Below are 20890 nucleotides of genomic sequence, written 5' to 3' on the forward strand. Positions count from 1 at the left end.
AAGCACACTTTGTAATGCCAGGCAAAAACAAAGCAGACCAAAATAACAATGTGCAGCGTTCAGCAGGTATACACCAAGCCTCACTAGTCACAAAGCAGAAATGAGGTCCTTTAAAATGGCTACTGGTCTTTGTACCCCCTCTGCTAGCCCAGCCCTTATTCTTTGTATTCTTTGTCCCCCCTCTGCTAGCCCAGCCCCTTATTTACATGTCAAAAACGACCATGGCCAGTGCACACACGATGCACTCACGATCCGCACATCCGATGGTCGTACGACCGTCGGGAGCGACGTCGTATCGTATCTACATCGTAAGTACATCGTTTGCAAAAGAAACACGATCGTAAGCACATAGTCAGTAGGCCGCGAGAGAGCGCTCCAGGGAAGTGCACGTAAAATCGTTAGCCGATCGTTAGACGATCCTGATCTTTCTGGTGTGTATGGGGCCGTAGATGTCATCTAGTTTCCAACTTGATAACTCTATAACGATTGAAATCTGGACAATCAATCCTACCCTTCAAGCTCACTGACTAGATGTCATCCTTGACTTTGTACTGTACTTTGTTCCCCACATTCAAAATTCATGTTAAATGCATCTAAAAATAAGGAACTTATGTAGTAGCCGGGCACCCAATAAGCAATTTGCTTAGTGGGCTATTCTGCGTAGGAAAATCGCATGGGCCATTTTAAGGGACGTGCAATGTGATGGGATGCGAATTTCCTATGTAATTTATTCACTGCTCTCTTAGCCCCGGGGATCGCATCGCATCTCCTACAAAATCGCATTTATAGGGTGTACGATGCCATTACATTAGCTATACAATAATATCATTGTATGACATCCAATGAGGTTTTAGGCACCCCCCCCCACACTATCCACGTCACCCCAAGCGTGGCGAGCGCAGCGACCCCCTGCGAGGGTCGTCGGAACGAGTCCTCTGACCTTTTCATACCCCCACTATCCACGTCGGCGTGGAGTTGACTTTATATAGTGTGACGAGCGCAGCAAGCCACCGAGCCCCGCAAGTGGACGCGATAATCCGCGTCCGCTCGCCATGCTTCGTGCTCGGTATCTCGCTGCGCTCGCCACACTATATAAAATCAACACCACACCGACGTGGATAGTGGGGGTATGAAAAGGTCAGAGGACGCGTTCCACCGCTGCCCTTAAAATGGCCCATGCGATGCGATTTTCCTAAGTTAACGTATGTATACAAATTGGGCGCCTGGCTACTACATAAGTACCATAAAAAACATATCCAAATGCAACCACATCTTACACAAGGCACTGGAATCCTCTAACCAATGCTCTCATTATATCCTACATTGATTATTGCAATCTTCTTCATACTGGTCTTACCAAAAAGAGACTCTCACCACTTCATTTCATTCATGAATACAGAATCTTCGCTCAGTGTTTATTGTCTGCTTATCCACTATTTCAACCCTCCATTGGTTACCTGTTTTGTACTATGTTTAATGTAAAATACTTTACTTGCTCACAAGGCCATTATCCAAAATAACACCAACTTGCATCTCTTCGCTGGTCTCAAAATATCTCCAACCTGATTTATTTGCTCTTCACAGCATCATCACCCACGCTCATTACTCACTCCCATTCATGACTGCAGGACTTTCTGCTGGCTCCACCCACTCTGTGGAATTGCCTCCCACCAGCAACAGGACTCTCCTCTAGTGCGAGATGTACTAAACATTGAAAAGTGATAAAATGGAGAGTGATAACCCACCAGCCAATCAGCTCCTACCTGTTATTTTTTAAACCAAACCTGTGACATGGCAGTTAGAAGCTGATTGGAAGGTACTTTATCACTCACCATTTTATCAATTTACACGATTAGTCTCCAATCTCTTAAGTACTCTTAAGTGGATAGGATAAACTGTCCTATCCACTCACATGCCCACTGTTTACACACATTTTCTTTCTTCACTTTCCATCCTCCTGACCCCAGGCCAACAATACTGTGTGACCATATCATACAGCCCACCAAGAACCTTTGCAATCTGGTGAACCATTATGCAATATACAAAACATATTATTATTGTGTATCAATGCCTATTTCTCTATAAATTGTAAGCAGGGCCCTCTTACCTCTATGATGTCTGTCCGTTACTACCCAGTTTTGTTTTATCCCTGTTTTCCAATTGTAAAGCGCAACCAAATTTGTTGTACTATATAAGAAACTGTTTAATAAATAAATAATAGTACTACCTGTACGACGTACAGAGTAGACCATGTATTTGCTTCTGCACATAACAGATCGTTTTATAGTAACTCCTGGCCGCTCTTTCACATGCCTTTCTCTTCTTGCTCTTGCCCTCATCATTCTCTAACTGTGGCCTAATCGGTGTTTTTGTTGTCTGTCCTTTTTTTTTAACGCAATCCGTGTTTATTATGATAAGATAACAAACATACATTGTAGTATAAACATTTTCAATGGGACTACAAAGAGTGTCAAATCAAAATAGCAAACAGTATGTATTCTAATTGCTGACAAACGTATGTATTAACATTTCAAACTGAAAAAGATAACACATTTTAGTGTAAAAGCAGTAGACAGGCAAATACGGTAGTGATCACAGAATGTAAAGAGAGAAAGAGAAAATAGGGAAGCGGGCAGAGCAGTTAGAGCGAGATTCCAACCAGCGCCATATCATGGTTGTGGGGCAGGCATCAGTGAAGGCTTACCAACATATGATGCATAATCATGGCTTTCTTTAACGTTCAGCCTGGGGGACCAGGTGGTGATAAATGTATTAGAGGGTAGTTTGGAGGAAGAGGAAGATGTAAGGTCTTCAATAAGCATGTAGCGATCTATCCTTAGGAACCAATGGGAGATTGGGGGCTGTGTTTGGGTTCTCCAGAAACAGGGGGTAGTTGCTCTTGCGGCATTCATTAAGTGTCGGAGAAGGGATTTCTTAAACAATGTAGATAGGGATCTCCATGAAGTTGAGCAACTAAAATTCTGGAGTGTGTGGTAAGGGAGTACCAGTAATCAGTATGGATAGCATAGGCGTGCGCAGTCCATTTTCTTAGGGGGTGCACCATTGGAGGGGCGTGTCCATTAGTGCAAACTAAATAGAATGTGATTTATTTATGTATATGGGTTTCAGAATTAATCATTCCCCTCCACACACATACTAGAAACAGGGACAGTGCGTGGCGACAGCTCTGCAAAAATTTACACTGTAATGCCCTTTACACATAATGCCACACACCATAATGCCACACACAGTAATACCCATTCCACATAATGCCACCCAACATAATGCCCATTACACATAATGCCACACAGAGTAATGCCCATTCCACACAACATAATGCCCATTACACATTATGCCAGGGCTTGACAATTTTTTCTTAAATAAGTTTAACAGGGATAGTGCGCAGCACACCAAAAATTTACACCGTAATGCCTTACACCTCACACACCCATTACATAGTATACCACATGCCATAATGAACAATACATGTTATGCCACACACCGTAATGCCCAATAAACATTATACCAAACACTGTAATGCCGATTACACATTATGCCACACACTGTAATGCCCATTACACCACACACCATAATGCCCATTACATGTTACGCCACAGACCGTGATGCCCATTATGCCTCACACGAGGCCCATTACACATTATGCCACACACTGTGATGCCCATTATACATTATGCCACACACTGTGATGCCCATTACACATTTTTTGATACATGTGATGCCCATTACACATTATGCCACACGCCGTAATGCCCATTATACCACACACCGTAATGGCTATTACATATGATGCCAGATAAGTGTTGCTTACCTACATGTTAATTACTATGGCCTTCATGCTCGATGCAATGGGGGTTACATGTCTGGAGGGCTCAGGAGGACTCAGGGACAGGGCAGAGCCTGGAGACAGCATTGAAGTCAGCCGCCACAGTCGGCACTGCACCAGCGGCTGTGGCGGCTAGAACAGGGCTCGGGAAGAGAAATCCGATCCCATCCCCCGGCACAGAGCCGGCCCTAACTATTTGTTGGTGCCCCTTCCAGATAATCCCGACACATTAATGTGGCATGCCCTGATGCAATGCACCAGCATTAATTGTGCCTCTATCTATCTATCTCTGCAAAGGCAGCATTGAAATGGTTTGGGTAGTGGTGCACTCTGGCATAAGGCTAAGCTAGAATGTGTGTTTGTTTTTTTAAACAATATAAATGAAAAAACATAAAACATCTGACATGTAGAGAAAGACTAGCGCTTAGGAAAAAATTCAGAATTTTTAGGAAAAGCTTTCCAAATATTTGAATCTGCAATATACAGTATATGAGGATGCACAAGGGGAGAGATGGAGACATGAAGAGAGAAAGGGAATGTGGAGAAACATGGGGGGGGGGGGGCATGAAGAGAGAGATGGAGTAGAATAAGAGATGGACAGAGAAACATAGGAAGAGAGGGAAATGGATGAGAGATGCAGAAAAAAAGAGGGATGCATAAAGAGAGGGGGGGTACAGAGAGAGAGAGAGAGAGAGAGAGAGAGAGAGAGAGAGAGAGAGAGAGAGAGAGAGAGAGAGAGAGAGAGAGAGAGAGAGAGAGAGAGAGAGAGAGAGAGAGAGAGAGAGGGGAGGGGGTACAGAGAGAGAGATAGAGGGAGAGAGAGGGAGGGGGGTACAGAGAGCGAGAGAGAGAGAGAGAGAGGGAGGGGGGTACAGAGAGAGCGAGAGAGAGAGAGAGAGGGGGGGGTACAGAGAGAGAGAGGTACACACAGAGAGAGACATGGAGACAGAGAGTATAGAGTATATAGTACCATTCATCTCTGAATGTGAGGTGCACAGGTCAGAGAGCAGTTACCTGGAGCAGCTCTGTATTGCAGGGGCTCTCACATCATGAAGCCCGTGAGTGGGGGTGGGGGGGTTGTTAGGAGGATAGACAGTGAGGAGATGCCAGACAGCGGATACAGCATGGTGTGAAGTGAGGAACCCACTTGCCGGGTGGAACTTTCAAGGAGAGGACAGAGGAGCTGCGCGCTAGTGTGAGTCAGCCCAGGCTTTGCCGCGTCATCTGCAGTGACAGTCTGCAGCCTGAGCTACGCTGTGTCTCAGACTCGGTACACTGATCTGATTGATCGACCAGCAGGGGGAGTTTTCAGGTATTTCCAGTACTGCCTTCGCATCATAATCAGCCCGCCTCTGCCACCTCGTGATGTTCCCTGCTGCCGGATATTTAATGAGCTCCAAACGCAGCACCAGCAAGTACCCCAAAGTTCTGCCGGCGACCGACCCTAGGCATGGAGCGCCCATAGTTACCCCCACTGTGCAACGTCCACGGCAGGGGGAGCGGCAAACTTTAGCCTTAAAAAAAAAGTTAGAAACGTCGGCAATCGTGCGGGGGGTCATTAGGAGGTGCCTGTGCACCCCCCTATGCCTATGATGGATAGTCTCCTAATTGTCATCCAAAAATCAGTCAGTTCGGGGCACTGCCACCAGTTGTGTAACGGGGAGCCTTGGGAGCGTTGACATCGCCAGCATGTGTCAGGAATAGTAGGGAACATCCGATGTACATGTACCGACATCTGTACCACCTTGAGAGGATTTTGTGTTGGGTCTCAAGAGTCTGAGTCGAGGATAAACTGGCAAACGTATATTGGAATATGGTAGGCCACTGGTATAGTAGTTGTTAACTCAGATTTCCATGCCTTAACAAAGGGGGGTAGTTCAGGCAACAGGGCTTCTGAGCACATTTGGTAGATTATAGATACGAGGTGTTTAGGTGGAATGTCATCTAAGTATATTTGTTCAAATCTGGTTAGGGTCCCTCTAAATGAAGAGGTATGGGAAGATTGGATGTAATGTCGAAATTGTGGGAATGCCTAGAATGATCTTGCAGGTAAGGAGTATGTATTTTGGAGGCTGGCGAAGGAACAAAGACCTGAGTTGGACAGTAAATGGGAGACGCGGGAGATTCCAGCTAAGGACCCGGTCATCAGGGAAGGGGAGGCCAGTAGGGAAGTCCGGATTACCAAAAAGGGGTGTGGGAAGGGAGAGTCCAGGACTAAATAGGGTATGGCGTTTAAACTTTTGCCAGCACTTCAAAGTGGGGTTCAACGTGGGGTGTGGCGGTCGGGGCAAGGTAGTGGTCCAGGGAAGTATATGCAATGGTAGCACAGTTGCATGGTTTAAGATGTGGACCCACTGTTTAGTAGAGGGGGTTCTAGACATCTCTACTATTCTATTGTGTAGTAGTTATTTAGGAACTGAGGGAGTTGTAGTCCTCCTCTAGTTCTGCTATTAACCAAAGTCGCTTGGGAGAGAGACGGGCTTTACTGGCTCCCCAGATAAATTTCCCTATTAGGCTCTGTAGGGATGTGAAGTAGGAGATAGGAATTGAAATCGGTAGAGTCTGTAAAAGATATAATACTTTGGGGAGAATGTTCATTTTCACCGTGTTAATCCTACCTAACCAGGAGAGTCTCAGAAGACCATCTCTGGAGATCCACTTTCAGTTTAGTCATAAGGGAGAGAAATAGATAAAGGGGTGGTGGTGACCCTGACCACACAGAGTGGGTCTGGGTGCAGGTGCGCCTGGCTGGAGCTGTGTTTCCCTAGCTGCTGCTCTGGGACAGGATAGTTAGTCCTGTACTGAATGAACAAGAAAAGAAAGGGGTGTTGAGCTGCGCTTGGTATAACTTTGTAAAAAGTGAGGTAATGAAACCTGTAAAGTTGGGTGAAAAAAATTAGGGATTGGTTGATCTAGTACAAAAAGATTTAATGTCTAAAATACATATAGCCAGAATACATTGATAATTCTCTAAAATCACATAAAATTCATATCTCACCAACCAAACTGGGGAAAATGTATGGCCCGGAGAGTCCCAAGAGTCCTGTATAGGGCTGAGATGTAAATCGTCCTGTATGCAGCTCCATACAGGACGATTTACATCTCAGTACAGAGGTACTGCTGCAAATGTTATGGCAGAACTTAACATTCTTACTGAAAGACCCTGGCACAGCATCACAAAACATCCGTGGTAGAACCACAATTGCCAAAGTTCCGACTAACGACAACAATACAAAAAGGTGACAGAGATTGTGTCGGGAGTAGAAAGTCTATTTGATGCTTGGAAACAGGTAATCGGATCTGATGAGTCATCCGTCACACAGTTCCCTACATCAGTCCTGATTTATGTGAGGAGAACGCCCAAGGAAGCCTATAATATTCAATGTCTGCTTTAAATTGTAAAAAGGTGGACGTGGAATGGTTCTGATTTGGGCTGCAATATCGTATGGGGTGACCCAGGAGGCCTGGCGCCTTATAAATTGTGTTAGGGACGCTTTGTGGTTTGCCAGAAATCGTCTCATACTGAGGAGACAGAATGATCATCCAGGACTGCCGTAGGCTGGTTCACAGCCTGCTCAGAGACTATTCCATTAGGGATAGCCCTGATGAAGAAGAGCGCTAAATCCCCCCTTCTTCTGGTCCTTTCCCCTTGTTTGAACTGTTTTATAAGACTTTGGGACCGTGGTCCCTTCCCCCCTCACTTCACAATGTCTGATGTTTTGTTGATGTCTTTGTATTTATTGCCCTCCCCTTATATGTGTCTGTCTGATCAATAAAGCTTCAGGGCTTGTGATTCTCCCTACCCTCCACACCCATAGCCTTGTATACTGTTGTGCAATGTTAATGTTAGAATGCATAGTATAGTCTATAGTGTGAGTTTATCTTGTACTGTATTTTATCATATGTACTATACTGTATGCATGTGTGCTGTGTTTTGGCTGTGCTGCGACACGGTATATATGTTGTAATTGTTATTGTCTGTTGTTTGCATTGTTTATGTACAATAAAGATCTGCTTTTTCCATCAAAAATGGCTTGTTTTCAGGTATAGGACAGCATACGATGTCCTTTATCAGAAGCATTGTAAAGACCAGTAGTAGCCAACTCCAGTCCTCAATTGCTACCAACAGTGTACATTTTCCAGATCACCTAGCTGTTGCATAGGTGTACTCATTACTCAATGACACATTTTAAAAGATCCACAGGTGGAGCCAATTACTTCTTAATTCTGTGAGGAGACCTGGAAAATGTTAACTGTTGGTAGCTCTCGAGGACTGGAGTTGGCTACCCCAGGTACAGACCATGCTTCTGATGAAGGACAGCAGTCTGAAAGTATGCTTAACCAGATTTTTTTCATCACCAATTGGAACCTGTGGATGTCTGATAAACTTTGAGACCACTGGCATCTCCATGTGGATGTGGTGGACTTCTTGCGAGAAATAGTAGACATAGTTACCTAATGTATATTGGTGATATGTGATTTTAAAAGTCTTTTTATGTGAGTGTAAATATAACTAAATGTTCAATTTTATTGAAACAGAGTTGCACTATGTACGTTTGTTTTGAGTTTCCCCAGAATACAAGGAAATAATACAAGAAAGGAACGGGAATATCATATCTGTTCCTGTATAGGATCTCAACGCTATTAAACTCAGATAGAATGTGAGTGCACTGAGAATATAATATATCTCATCGCCAAACGTTATTGTGCACCATTTGTGTTTTATTTTCAGTTTCAGAGGAATAAAGAATTCCTGCTCTTCAAACAAACAATCTGACAGGGAAAATATTTTCTGTCAGCATCAGGTGGTGGGATAACCATAGGCAGCGCCACTGGGACACAACTTTTGGGTACTTGTGAGTTATCCGGGCGTCCGATTTTTTGATTGTATGCCTTAAGTTAAGGCATACAATCAGATGCGATGCGATACGATATCGCATCGCATCGCATGCGACCATCGGATGCGATGACCCGATTTTTCCATAGGAATCAATGTTAAAATGGACTGAGTCCATTTTAACATGGAATTCAATGGGAAAAAGGGGTCCTTTTCATACCCCTACTATCCAAGTAGGCATGGAGTTGGATATAAACCTGTGGCGAGCGTAGCGAGCCACCGAGCCCGAAGCGTGGCGAGCGAAGCGAGCCCCGCGAGGGGCCGGTATTCCGTGTCCCCTCGCTACGCTCGCCACAGGTTTATATCCAACTCCATGCCCACTTGGATAGTAGGGGTATGAAAAGGACCCCTTTTTCCCATTGAATTCCATGTTAAAATGGACTCAGTCCATTTTAACATTGATTCCTATGGAAAAATCGGGTCATCGCATCGCATCGCATCCGATGGTCGCATGCGATGCGATGTCCCGATCCGACCCGATTTAAAAATCGGACGCCCGGATAACTCACAAGTACCAACTTTTGTTTTCTGTGTAGGTTTTGGGGTCTTGGTTAAGGCCTATTGTGAGCACAGGCAGCAGCCTAAGAGTGTTTTTGCGCATTGTTTTTCACTTTTGTTGAAACATGTGAACTTAATATTATACTCGTAAAGTAAGAAATGTAATGTATGTAATGTCTTTCCCTCCTGCACCCTTGCTTGATGCTGCACTGTAATCCACAAAAAATTCTAGTATACGCGAGTATACAGTACATGGCCAATAAAGTTGATTTTAATTCTTATGTACCCTGTACTTTGTTTGATCTTCCGGTAGCTCCCAAAGCATCTGCTGGTAGATTGTGATCAACCTAAAAACCCTTTGACAACTTCGGGAGTTTCAGAAGCCCAGGGCCAAGTGGTTCAGGCACAGGGGTGACAACAGGATGTCACAAATTCAATGAGGAGCATACAACGCTGCAGATCTAGACTAAAAAATCAGTCATTCAGAAACATTTGGTTTAAATTACAAATGTAACTAGTTTGTATCAATGACATCTTTTGTCGTTTATCTAGTGTTAATTCTAGCACCCGCTATCTTTGAAAATCCATGCAGTTCCTTTTTCCTGCCTGGGGTGTCGCTGTCTGCTGTGGTGCTTCTAACACAGTGTGGTCTGTATATCAGCATTGATATGCAAACCAGATCTGTGCTAGAAACACCACAGCAAGAGGAACTGCATGGATTTTCAAAGATAGCGGGTGCTAGAATGAACACTATTATCCATTTGGTCAATTGCTATTTTCTCTCATTCATTACAAGATTTTCATTCAGGGCAGCCAGATAATTGTATAATTTATGCCCAACTTTAGTGAAGTGTTCTGCATGGGGCAAGTGTCTATTGTTGGCAGTGTGGTGTCACTGGGAAAATTTCTACCAACAAACTTTTGTTGCACAAGAAAGTCAGGCCCATTTCTGTGAGGCAGTATTTCATGCCCTACCATCCACTAGGGTGTAGTGGGAGAATAAAATAGCGTGCCGAGCGTAGCGAGGCACCGTGCCCGAAGCATGGGCGAGGGGACGCCGTGCTACGCTTTAGTGTTTTTGTTGACATTCCGGTAACAAAAAAATAAAAAAAATAAACAAAACCATGTCGACTTTTTCAATGTCTACCTAATGACCCTGTTGACCAGTTATAATTCAAACACTGCACCTTTAGCAGGTATTAGAACTTTAATTAGGGCTGTAATTAGGTGTTCACCAGCGGTGCCTTGCCCACAGTGTATCTGCACCGTGGGCGCACTGGTGGCTCACACCTAATCTGCAGAGGGGGGGGGGGAGAGTGCTGAGCAGGGGAAGCGCCTTCCCTGCTCTGCATCCTGCTGATGCAAGGGACTCTGCAGTGGGGTGGAGCTACATGGGACCCAATGGTGATGGAGCTACAGGGACTCAGCGGGGTGCGGAGCTAATGGGGATTTAGGCTGCTTCTGCTGCTGAGTAGCAAGATGGAGAGGAGAGACTGCTGCAGTTACAGGGCCACACAACTAGTGAGATTGCACTCTACAGTTGTTTGTAAGGTAAAGCTGGGTACACAAATATACAATCCCTGTTTCTTGCAACCGTTGGACCGACCGTACACCCGGACCATCCACAAACAACAGCCGATCACGCGCGTACACACCTGTACAATTTTACTTGCGGCGTCCGATGTACTCCCGTCAAAACAGTCGCAAGAAAAAGATTGTACCACCGTACACACTGTCTCGATTTGGGCTGACACGTCATATGTGAACAAAATTATCATAATGGGCTGGGTTAGTAGTCACCCTTTTACCCATTAAAAAAAAACGACGTAAAAAAAAAAACGACGTAAAAAAAAAACAAAGTGGGGTCCCCCCCCACTGCCGAAACCAGCACTCATCCATTTGGATGAGAGGCGCGGAAGATGGAACATCTCTGCGCCTTTCATTCCAAGCGTGTACCGGCGGCGGAGACGGAGAAGATGAGGAGATCATCGCCAGAGGACCTGGGTGAGTAGGATTTCCTTCCACAGGTCCCCCATGGATTTCTTCGGATCCAGGACCCCGGACTCTTCAGCCCTGGAGCCCCGGACCAGCCCCAGAACCAAGCCACCGGACCCAGGGACCTACCGACGGGCTCAAGATAGGTAGGTATCAGTATGTATGGGCTTTGGATGTATTAAAGTTTTATTTGTATTGTGTGTCAGTGTGTGTTTATTTGACTTTTTTTTTTTTCTGTAGAACTACAAGTGCCAGCGGGCCCTTTAATGCCCCGCATGCTGGGACTCATAGTTCCACAGGAAAAGACAATAGTTTTTAATTCTATTTTTTTTTTACACTCAATCAGCCCGGTGGCCACCACATAGGGCCACCGGGGACAGCACCAGGCTTCAGCCTGGTCAGGTAAGTCCTGGAGGGGGGGGACCCCTTTATTGGGGCCCCTGGCCAGGCTGACTGGTCGGTAGGTTAATGCTTTGGCCGCGAGACCTTATATAATAAGTGTCCCCCGGCTGTGGCATTACCCTGCTGGCTGGTTTGGCCTGGGGCTGGTTCTTAAAATACGGGGGACCCCTAGTCATTTTGTCCCCCGTATTTTGGGAACCAGCCCCGGACCTGGAGCTGGTTTTAAAAAAAAATCAGCGAAGCCCTATTTGGCGGGTTTCCTGATTTTTTAATACCAGCCCCGGCTCTGTCAGCCTGGTGCTGGTTACGGCAGTGGGGAGGACCCCACACCGGGTTTTTTTTTAGTCACCCTGCCAGAGATGATGTAGCTATGGCGTTCCAGCTTTGGAAGTATAGTCGCAAGGATGGCAGCATATCGGTCGAACGTGCGTACACACTTTTGTTCCGATATGGGGTCGTCTGTCGGATGAAAATTAAACAGCAAAGAACCGTCGACTGACCGAGTATGGACAGTCAAGACAGTTTTTTGCCATTTATCACTTGTACGGGACAGCGTACACACTTATACAATTGAACGGCCGTCCGACCCAGAATGGAAGAACGGCCCGACAAATGTATATATGTGTACCCAGCCTAAGAGTGAGTGGTGCGCATCATGGAGACCTTAGGAGGAGGTTAAAGTTAGTCTGCAGGTGAGGAGGTTAGGGGACAGGTACGCATGAAACATCCGTGTGGAAAGAGCCTGTAGGAGTGCATATTTAAGATAAGTGATTAGCCGTGTCAAATTTTATCTACAGATGTGTCCTCTCATAGTTGCTACAGTCACTTAAACAGCCCTGCTAGTTGTGAGCAAGTTTATTAATACTTGGCATTTTTTGGTGCTTTTTTCCCCCTAATAATGAGTCTTATTTGTGGCGCTATGTGAGTAAGATACATATGCAGCAAAACTATATACTGCAACATTAGTGTTATCCTGGAGAAGACTACAATGTTGCATTTCATACTGTATGTAGATACAATCACAGTCACACACAGAATAAAGGCATGGCAAATATGTTACATTTGTACCACCTGCAGTGCACATGGTTTTGCCCATTTTGTAAACAAATTTGTTCTGGGATGAAGTCTAAATAAGGCCCTTAGTGCAAAAGAGACATCCTGCTTACTTCCCTTTGAAATTGGAAGATGTCCATTAGTGTTATCAGTGCAGAAACAAGTGGGACCCGGTTAAACCCATCTACAGTGCGGAGAAGTCTGGCCTTCATAAGTGGTCTTCATTGAAGAATTGTGGCTCAAAAGCTATACCTTCAACATGGAAACAAGGCCAAGCGACTCAACTATGCACAGAAACATGGGGACTGACGTGCAGAAAAATAGCAGCAGGTGCTCTGCACTAAGGAGTCAAAATTAAAATACGGGGGGGGGGGGGGGGGTGAGTTTAGCAAGAATCGCAGAGAATATGGTCACTGAGCGACCATATTCCTGTGCGTATGGGGGCGACTGTTGCCGGAAGCGCTACATTGGTCGCGGCTTCCCCCGACAGGGTGTGCCATTTTACCAGCGACCATCGCTTGCTGCAGATGAAAATGGGACACTGGGCAATATGCTTGCTGAGCGATATATTGTTCAGCGATAATCGCTCACCGAGCCTATCGCCTCGTGTGTACGGGGCATAACAGAGGCCAGTTTGTTCGCCAAAGTGCTGGTGAGCAGTTGAAGCATAGTGGATGGTTAGGGGCAGCATTTCAGAGAATGGAGTTGAGGATTAATGGCTTCATCAATGTTGAGAAATACAGACATCATGTAATACTATCATCAATGCATTTGACTGGCTACAAATCTATTCTGCAGCAGGACAACAACCCCAAATATACAGCCAATGTCATTATGAATTATATTCCTGGAAGGGATGACACAGCCCTTACAGAGCTCTGATATCAACATTATCAAGTCTGTCTGGGATTACATGAACTGACAGATGGATATTAGAAAGCCTATATCTACAGAAGATATGTGGGTAGTTTTCCAAAACGTCTGGAACAACCTCCATGTCAAATTCCTTCACTGTGCAAGTGTACCTAGAAGAATTGATCCTGTTTTGAAGGGTGGTCACACAAATATTGATGTGATTTAGATTTATCTTCTGTTCGAGAACATTTTGATAATTGATAAAATATAAACTATTAACTACTACTTTTGAAAGCGTTCCAATTTTGCAGCATTTTCTCCATAGCTGCCTAAAACTTTTGCACAAAACTGTAGATTACAGTGGGGAAAATTCCATAATTATCACTCTTCTCTCCTGCATTAAATAATAACATATAAAACCCTCATCTCTGTTATTACCAGGACTCATTTCATCACTGTTCAAGTGTCAATTTTAAAGCACAACGGTATATACTATTGCTATATATATATATATCTTAATAAATAATAAACCGCTCAAATGACAGTCATACCTTTGTTTGGTCATTCAAACTTTCACTTTTAAGATCTTTTAAGAGCTCATCCAAAAAACTTTCTGCTGCGGTGTTGGATAAAAAGGATTTAGGATTGGAACAAAAGGATGACACATTCTTGGTCCAGCTGACATTGTTCCTCGCTGTCATGGTGCTGAAGTAGTGGCCAAAGCAGAATGCCACGTGTGACCTGTAACAACAAAGTGTTAGAAATATGCAACATAAACATACTGAAATGTACATATCAAGCACTGGGTTCACAATTTTGTGATTTCTTGGCTGATCATATTAAACACTCCTGATCAGCTGAGTACCTCCTATGCTGCTCAACCATGTGACCCTGTACACAGAGATCTAGAAATAGCTCAATCTTTTCGGGCTTTTACTGCATACACACCTATACAATCAATGGGCCCATCAGTTGATTTCGGTTGATCAGGCTGAACACTGCATAGAGGTGTACCGACTTTACATTATGCTAGTAAACCTTTCAACCCAGCCCTATTTCTCAACTTACCTTGTTGCTGAAGAGCTCTACTCTCTCCTTTAGTCACAAACATCCTGTCTTGATTAGTGCCACTGGTTAAGAAAGGGCTCTGAATTTCAATGTGCATGACAGAAATAGCACAAACTTTCCAGCACTATTATATAATCTAGCAAAAGGTCCACAGGTCCACCCCCTTCTTGCTGTATACTTTCCCCTTCTCGCCATAGAGTGGTCCTCTGTACAGGTGTATACTATGGCTTGTTGCAGTGGGAGACATTGGTGGAGGGGCATATGCCAGAAATGGAGCAGACGTTAGCAGATTATATATCATTTAGGAATAACTATGTAATATGACCACAATATTCACCAATAGATTAATAAATGTAAACATAGTTAAGTTATAAATTCTCAGTGATCTCAATAGTTATCACAAGTTATGCTTGTCTAATGGGGCCTACACACGTAGTGAATTAGGAGCATTTTCTAAGCGATTTTACTAGATCGCTTGTAAATGCCCCTAAATTGCCCCATGTGTAGGGGCGATAATGATGCACGGCCCTGCACGATACTATCGCCCAGCGATTTAAATTCAACATGCTGGATATTAATTGGTCAGGGCCAGTGTTCTCACCAGAGAACACTGGCCCTGACAGATCGCTCAGCACGGATACATTGCTGAGTGATCTTCCTTAGCAATCTGAGCGATCTAGCATTGCTCAGAATGCTCAGCAAATATCTACATGTGTATGCCCCTTAAGTCAAAAGTGCTGATTCTACAGTATGCTAACTCTTGCGCAATTTTTCTTGTGGCAATAGTGGCTCTTGAAATAATAAATGCTGTTAAAAGATTTAGTTATGCAGCAGTGACAGTTTCCATATCTAATGTTATTCTGTGCACCAAATATCTTGGTATCTCACTAAAGAGCAAACAGGATATACCTGGATTTGGTATATTTAAAAAAAACCCGAAGGGGGTATGGGTCGACTCAGTCTAACATGCATTGGGTTGACCACTGAAAGTTGACAGGGCTTAGGTCGACACCTGAAATAGATCAACATGGCTAAGTTTGACAGGGTTGGAAGGTCGACACAAGCATTATGAAAAAGATGAAGAACAGCACCTCTTCACTACAATAAAATACACACAACCATTGGTTAAAAGTAATGTTTATATTTAAGTCCAGGAGTGAATGAACACCTCCTATATAGGCGCCCTTTGTCTTTGTCTCCAGTAGAAAAAGACCTTGTTGACACAAGCATAATGTCGACATGCATTTTTTTGTCTCAAATGGTCAACATGAAATAGGTTGACATGGAAAAGGTCAACAAGAGTTTTGATTTTTTTTGTGTCATTGTCGACATGGACCCCTAATTACTGTACCACCTCCGGCGTAATGCCTCACTGTGCTACTGCTGCACACTTTACCGTTCTCAGTTGTAGCACATGTGGCTAGTAAAGCATGAATATGTCTAAAGAAAGAAAAATTGTGAAAAACCCATGTCAACCTTTTCTTGTGTCAAAACCTATTGCTCGTGCTGAACTTTTTTCAATTTCAACCAAGTGTATGTCGATCTACTAAATGTTAACATAGTGTTCATTTTAGCACCCGCCATATTTGAAAACCCATGAAGTTCCTCCTCCCTGCCTGGGGTGTCGCTGTCTACTATAGTGCTTCTAGCACAGTGTGGTCTGTATATCAGCACTGATATGCAAACCAGACCTGTGCTAGAAACACCACAGCACACAACGACACCCCAGGCAGGGAAGAGGAACTGCGTGGGATTTTAATATATAACGGGTGCTAGAATGAACATTATTAACAAATAATTTACTAAAAGTGCCCAAACCCAGGCTCAAGTGGCAACTTTAGATGGGTTTAGCCACTTTGCGCAATAAAGTTGTGTACACACGGTGCGGTGTGGTCACTAGCAATTTTGCTTATTATCGCTCAGCGACCATATTGCACAGTGTAAAATTTTTTTAAGGGACTTCTTAGTTTTGACTGACAAGTCAGCACTGAAAAGTCAAAATCGCAGCATGCCCCTACAATGAGGGACCAGTACAGGGCTCGTTGCGGAGTGTGCGCCTGCCAATATCGCTGTGAAAACACAAGCAATATGGTCACTTAGCCACCATTTAGCCAGCAATTCTGGCTAATGCCAATCTTAGGCAACACAGACTGTGTAATGGTTAGCACCACCACTGAGGTCATGGGTTAAATTCCCCATCATGGCCCTAACTGTGCAGAGTTTGTATATTCTCCCTGTGCTTGCCTGGGTTTCCTAGCACAATCCAAAGATATACTGATAGATTAATTGGCTTCCCAAAAAATTAACCCTAGAATGAATGTGTGTACATGTGAGAGGGAATATAGATTGTAAGCTCCACTGGGCCAGGGACTGATGTGAATGTTCAAATAATCTACCATGTTTCCCCGATAATAAGACAAAAAACACCCATAGGGCTTATTATCAGGGTAGGGCTTATTTTAATGCCACTCAGTCCTGCTTTTATCAACATCCACATTATGCCCCTCAGTCCTGACCTTCACCTTATACTTTAAGCACAACTTAGTTTTCCTTCCACGTTGTTCAGCCTATCCGTGGCCGCTGTCACTCTGCTCCCGACCATGTACTGTACAGTCGCCGCTTGGATGGTGCGCGGTGACATCAAATGCGCAATGCATTCCTGGGACCGGGAGGCTTCAGCAGTACCAGGGATGCTACCGCAGCAGCATCCATTTCATGCAGGGCAGGGGCGGAGCTGGAGGCATTGCACTGGTCGTTTAGCACAGGCACTCAGGAAAATTAGGTTTTCAGTAGGGCTTATTTTGGATAGTTGTCCAGAAATAAGGGTAGGGCTTATTTTCGGGGTAGGTCTTATTATCGGAGAAACACAGTACATCCTATCTGTGGTACCAGGTTTATGGAACACATAGAAGCTGCATGTAAAGAACAAAATGAACAGTATGTCCAGATTAAAGATGTTCTTACACCTTAAAGAAGATTTTTCTAATGGTTTAAAAAAATTCTAGCTTTTCTTTTGCACAACAGCTAGCATGTTAGTTGAACATTGCCATTATATCCCCTCCGGCAAAATTGTGTTGAAATACAGATGCAATAGGCTGGCAAGGATATATTTGCAAAATATACACTGTATTTCCAGAAATTTTTAAACACTAAAAATCAATACGAAAAAACCCCAGCAACTTGTAATCTGCTCAGTAAGAAGCAGCCACACAACTGACAGTAATTCTGCTTCTATGGGTTCTACAACATTGCTAACATTGATTTGAAATGAAAAAAAATTAATAATGTTGAACCCAAAAACCTAAGTACAGGTTTAGAAAACATGGTAAATTGCAAGCACAATTGTGCTATTGCTATAGAAATGTTGATAAAAGTGAAGACAAACAGAAAAACCCCATACACAGAGTTTACACCACTCAAATAGCCATTACCTGCTTCTATGCCTATGCCATGCAAGTGAGACCACCCGCTGTTGACATTTAATGTAAACCCAAAAACGGATTGCACAATTCTCTTCCTGCCTGATGCTGAAAACCAGCATGAAACTAGTGAAAGAGGAAGATACAAACAGCTGACCGGAAAAGACACACAACTGACTGCCATCTTTGATTTGGGCAATCGTTTCCACATTTCCTGTAGCAGAAATCTACAGTAACCCGATTAAAGCAAAAAGCAATAATTGTATATACTGCTCAGGCCGATGTTGATCCTGCTATGAACTATGGGGTGATAACGAGCCCGTTAAGCTGTTGAAGATTGCGATAGAATACCATAGTAAAAATGGCAGCTCGATCTCTTTCGGTGAGAAAGACATCGGCCCATTCGAGCGTGGTGACGTAATGACGTCGTGCTTGCCCCTGTCCATCAGCCCAAGAAACCCTGTGTAGAGCTGCCAACGCCCGGTGGAGAGACGGGGAGAGAGTGAGGTAAGTGGTCTCTCCGCCCGATTGGTGACAGACCCCATCCTCGGTGGCGGAACAGAGGGCTATCTCGGCGTGTGAGGGCGACTGGGGCTCGGTGATACAACCCACAGCACCACGTACTATCGGTGTAGTGGCCGGTACAGCCGCCTTCACGGGGAAGCAGGGATGATGCCGTCCTATTCTGCCGGGGTGTGTCCGCCCATCGATAGGATTTTTAAATGGTTAGGCCTATGTCGTGGTTTTCGTTGTTGGAGCGGTGCCCTGAGCTGGGCGTGCTGTACTCCCATACACCCTGCAGGGCGGCGCTCTCCCCCTACCTCCCTATCCGTTCGTGTATCTCGGGCTTATTTACTGTAGGGCAGAAAATACGGCACTACTCAACGATTAGGGTGTGTGATCCCCATTTCCGGAGAGCAAGGCCCTGATGTAGCAATATTAAATAGCATATACACTACAATATAGGCCGGTTAATCTTTTTTTTTTTTTAAGAGGGCTGGACAGTGTACCATTTTTTCAGGGACTTATTAGTTTTGACTGACAAGTCAGCACTGAAAAGTCAATTCGCAGAAGCTTGGAGGGGAGACAGTGGAGGTCTGCAGGCAGGCCCGGTTCTGACAGTGGTGCCCAGGGAGAACATTTCCTTTTGTAATACAGTTACAGTATGACGTCAATTAGTTCCAGTCAGTAACTTTACTTTTTGTGAGTTTAGGCAGCCAGCAACTTCTTTAATGCTTGAGAACAGGTTTAATATTGGTGGAATTCAAATATTCCAGGATCTCCGCTGCAACTCTTCTATGGTCTACTCTACAGTAACATAACTACAGACATGCGCAGCTCACTAGACCCTGTGGCATGACTGAGTTGATTATTTCACCATGCTGGGTGTGATGACATTGTGTTATGATGTCATCAGGCATGACATTCTGGGAGGAGTTTGGACCATTTTATTATCCTGGTGGCTGGCAGTGGTGACCATGGCAGTCAAGACCATGTGCCACACCAAACATCTGTACCAGGGCAATATCCCTGTCAGCCTGTGCCTCTGCAGAGTAGATGGGTGTGAAGTATGTTTTTTGGCAGAGAAGGAGGGAGTGGGTGGGTGTTATATATGGCATGAAGGAGGTAGAGATTTACACAAAAGGAACAAGTATTTTTAAGGGTAATATTTAATTATTGCGTCATTTGGTCATGAGCTACTGCTGGCTTTGGCATTTCTGGCTGCAGCCTCCCAAAGTGGCAAGCAAAAATGTGTGAATACTGCACTTTTTTAGCATTGCTCCGAGAGCTTTTGTCGGATTTAACCATTTTAAGCTGTGAAACAGGCACTGCAGGGCGCCATCAAAAAAATAAAAAAAGCAATTGACTATTGCCCTCTCTGTTTCCTGTCACTAGGTGGGAGATCGTGCACCCATAAACAATTAAATTGCTCCCCATGATATATATATATATATATACATGTAGGGGTCAAGCTGTATCCATATGATGATGGATATACATTTATCTCAATTTGAACAGCTATCTTTCTAATCTATAATCTGATATATTGGCGAATGAGTGAGCCTCTTGGTTGTATGGGAAGCAGAGCGGAAATGCAGCAGGGAGGAGGCGAGTGGGGAAAGGAAGGAGGGGGTATTGTCCTGAATAGCTGTCATCTAGCATCTACAGATTTCTTAATTCTTAACGGTTTCCTTGATAATACATATTCTGTTTTGTTGAATGGAGGTTCTTTAGGCTGTTATTTGTATGAAATCTGCTTGGCAGAGACTGTGGCATGCTTTGCTGTTCCCAAGTGTGTTATGTTGCAAGTATAAACTTCATCTGTGCAGGATCTAATGAACTGCGCTTTAATGACTCTCCTGGATACTAGACTGTTGTGAAACCCCAGCTACATATGTAGCTGGGGTGGTTTTTGATAGATACAGATATATAATATATTTTGTGTGTAATTTTCCCTTCAGTGATTCAGTTCTAGAAAGTAAGTCATTTTTCTAAGCCCTGCCCAGTGTCACCACTGCTTGTTTATTTCAGCGGGAACGAAGTTGTAATTTTCATGTGTCATCTTTTCAGATATTTGCATAGCAGTTAGGAGATATTTTTTTCTCTGTTGCAGTTCAGGTGTTAATGCAATGATTTGTAAATAAGTAATTGTTCTTGTCCGCACTCTTTCCAAAAACTTTACTGTATGAACTATCAGCTTTTCAAATTCCCCTGTAAGAGAGATTTAGTTGCACCAGCTCTACAATTATATATTGAACATATCAATTATTATACATTAAGCAATCCTATTTACGTGGGTCAATAACATTAAATGCAAAGGGTTTGTGTTGCTGTAGTGTTTCAAAGGCACTCTAAAGC

At 44.0% G+C, this 20890-nt stretch overlaps 2 protein-coding genes across 4 annotated transcripts in view; one reads left to right on the top strand and one right to left on the bottom strand.

The window, feature by feature from the left end:
- The window catches only part of AP5B1 (adaptor related protein complex 5 subunit beta 1), a 37658-nt gene extending 19458 nt beyond the window's left edge, over positions 1-18200 (bottom strand). The window contains exons 1-2 of the mRNA XM_083162782.1: positions 18044-18200; positions 14096-14285 (exon numbers count right to left, since the gene is read on the bottom strand). Of these exons, the coding sequence (XP_083018908.1) occupies positions 14096-14285; positions 18044-18153 (300 nt within the window). The 5' untranslated portion in view covers positions 18154-18200. The remainder of the gene's footprint in view (positions 1-14095; positions 14286-18043) is intronic.
- Positions 18201-18397: 197 nt separating this feature from the next.
- Positions 18398-20890, top strand: part of CDC42 (cell division cycle 42) — a 45708-nt gene continuing 43215 nt past the window's right edge. For 2 of the 3 annotated variants that reach the window (XM_083162783.1, XM_083162784.1), the window contains exon 1: positions 18398-18538. The gene's annotated coding sequence lies outside the window, so the exon portion shown is untranslated. Of the gene's footprint in view, positions 18539-18608; positions 18725-20890 lie in introns of those variants that run through there. The other variant, XM_083162785.1, reaches the window with a different exon arrangement.

The sequence above is a fragment of the Crinia signifera genome, chromosome 19 (genome assembly GCF_055691185.1).
Source record: "Crinia signifera chromosome 19, ASM5569118v1, whole genome shotgun sequence".
Classification (NCBI taxonomy): Eukaryota; Metazoa; Chordata; class Amphibia; order Anura; family Myobatrachidae; genus Crinia; species Crinia signifera.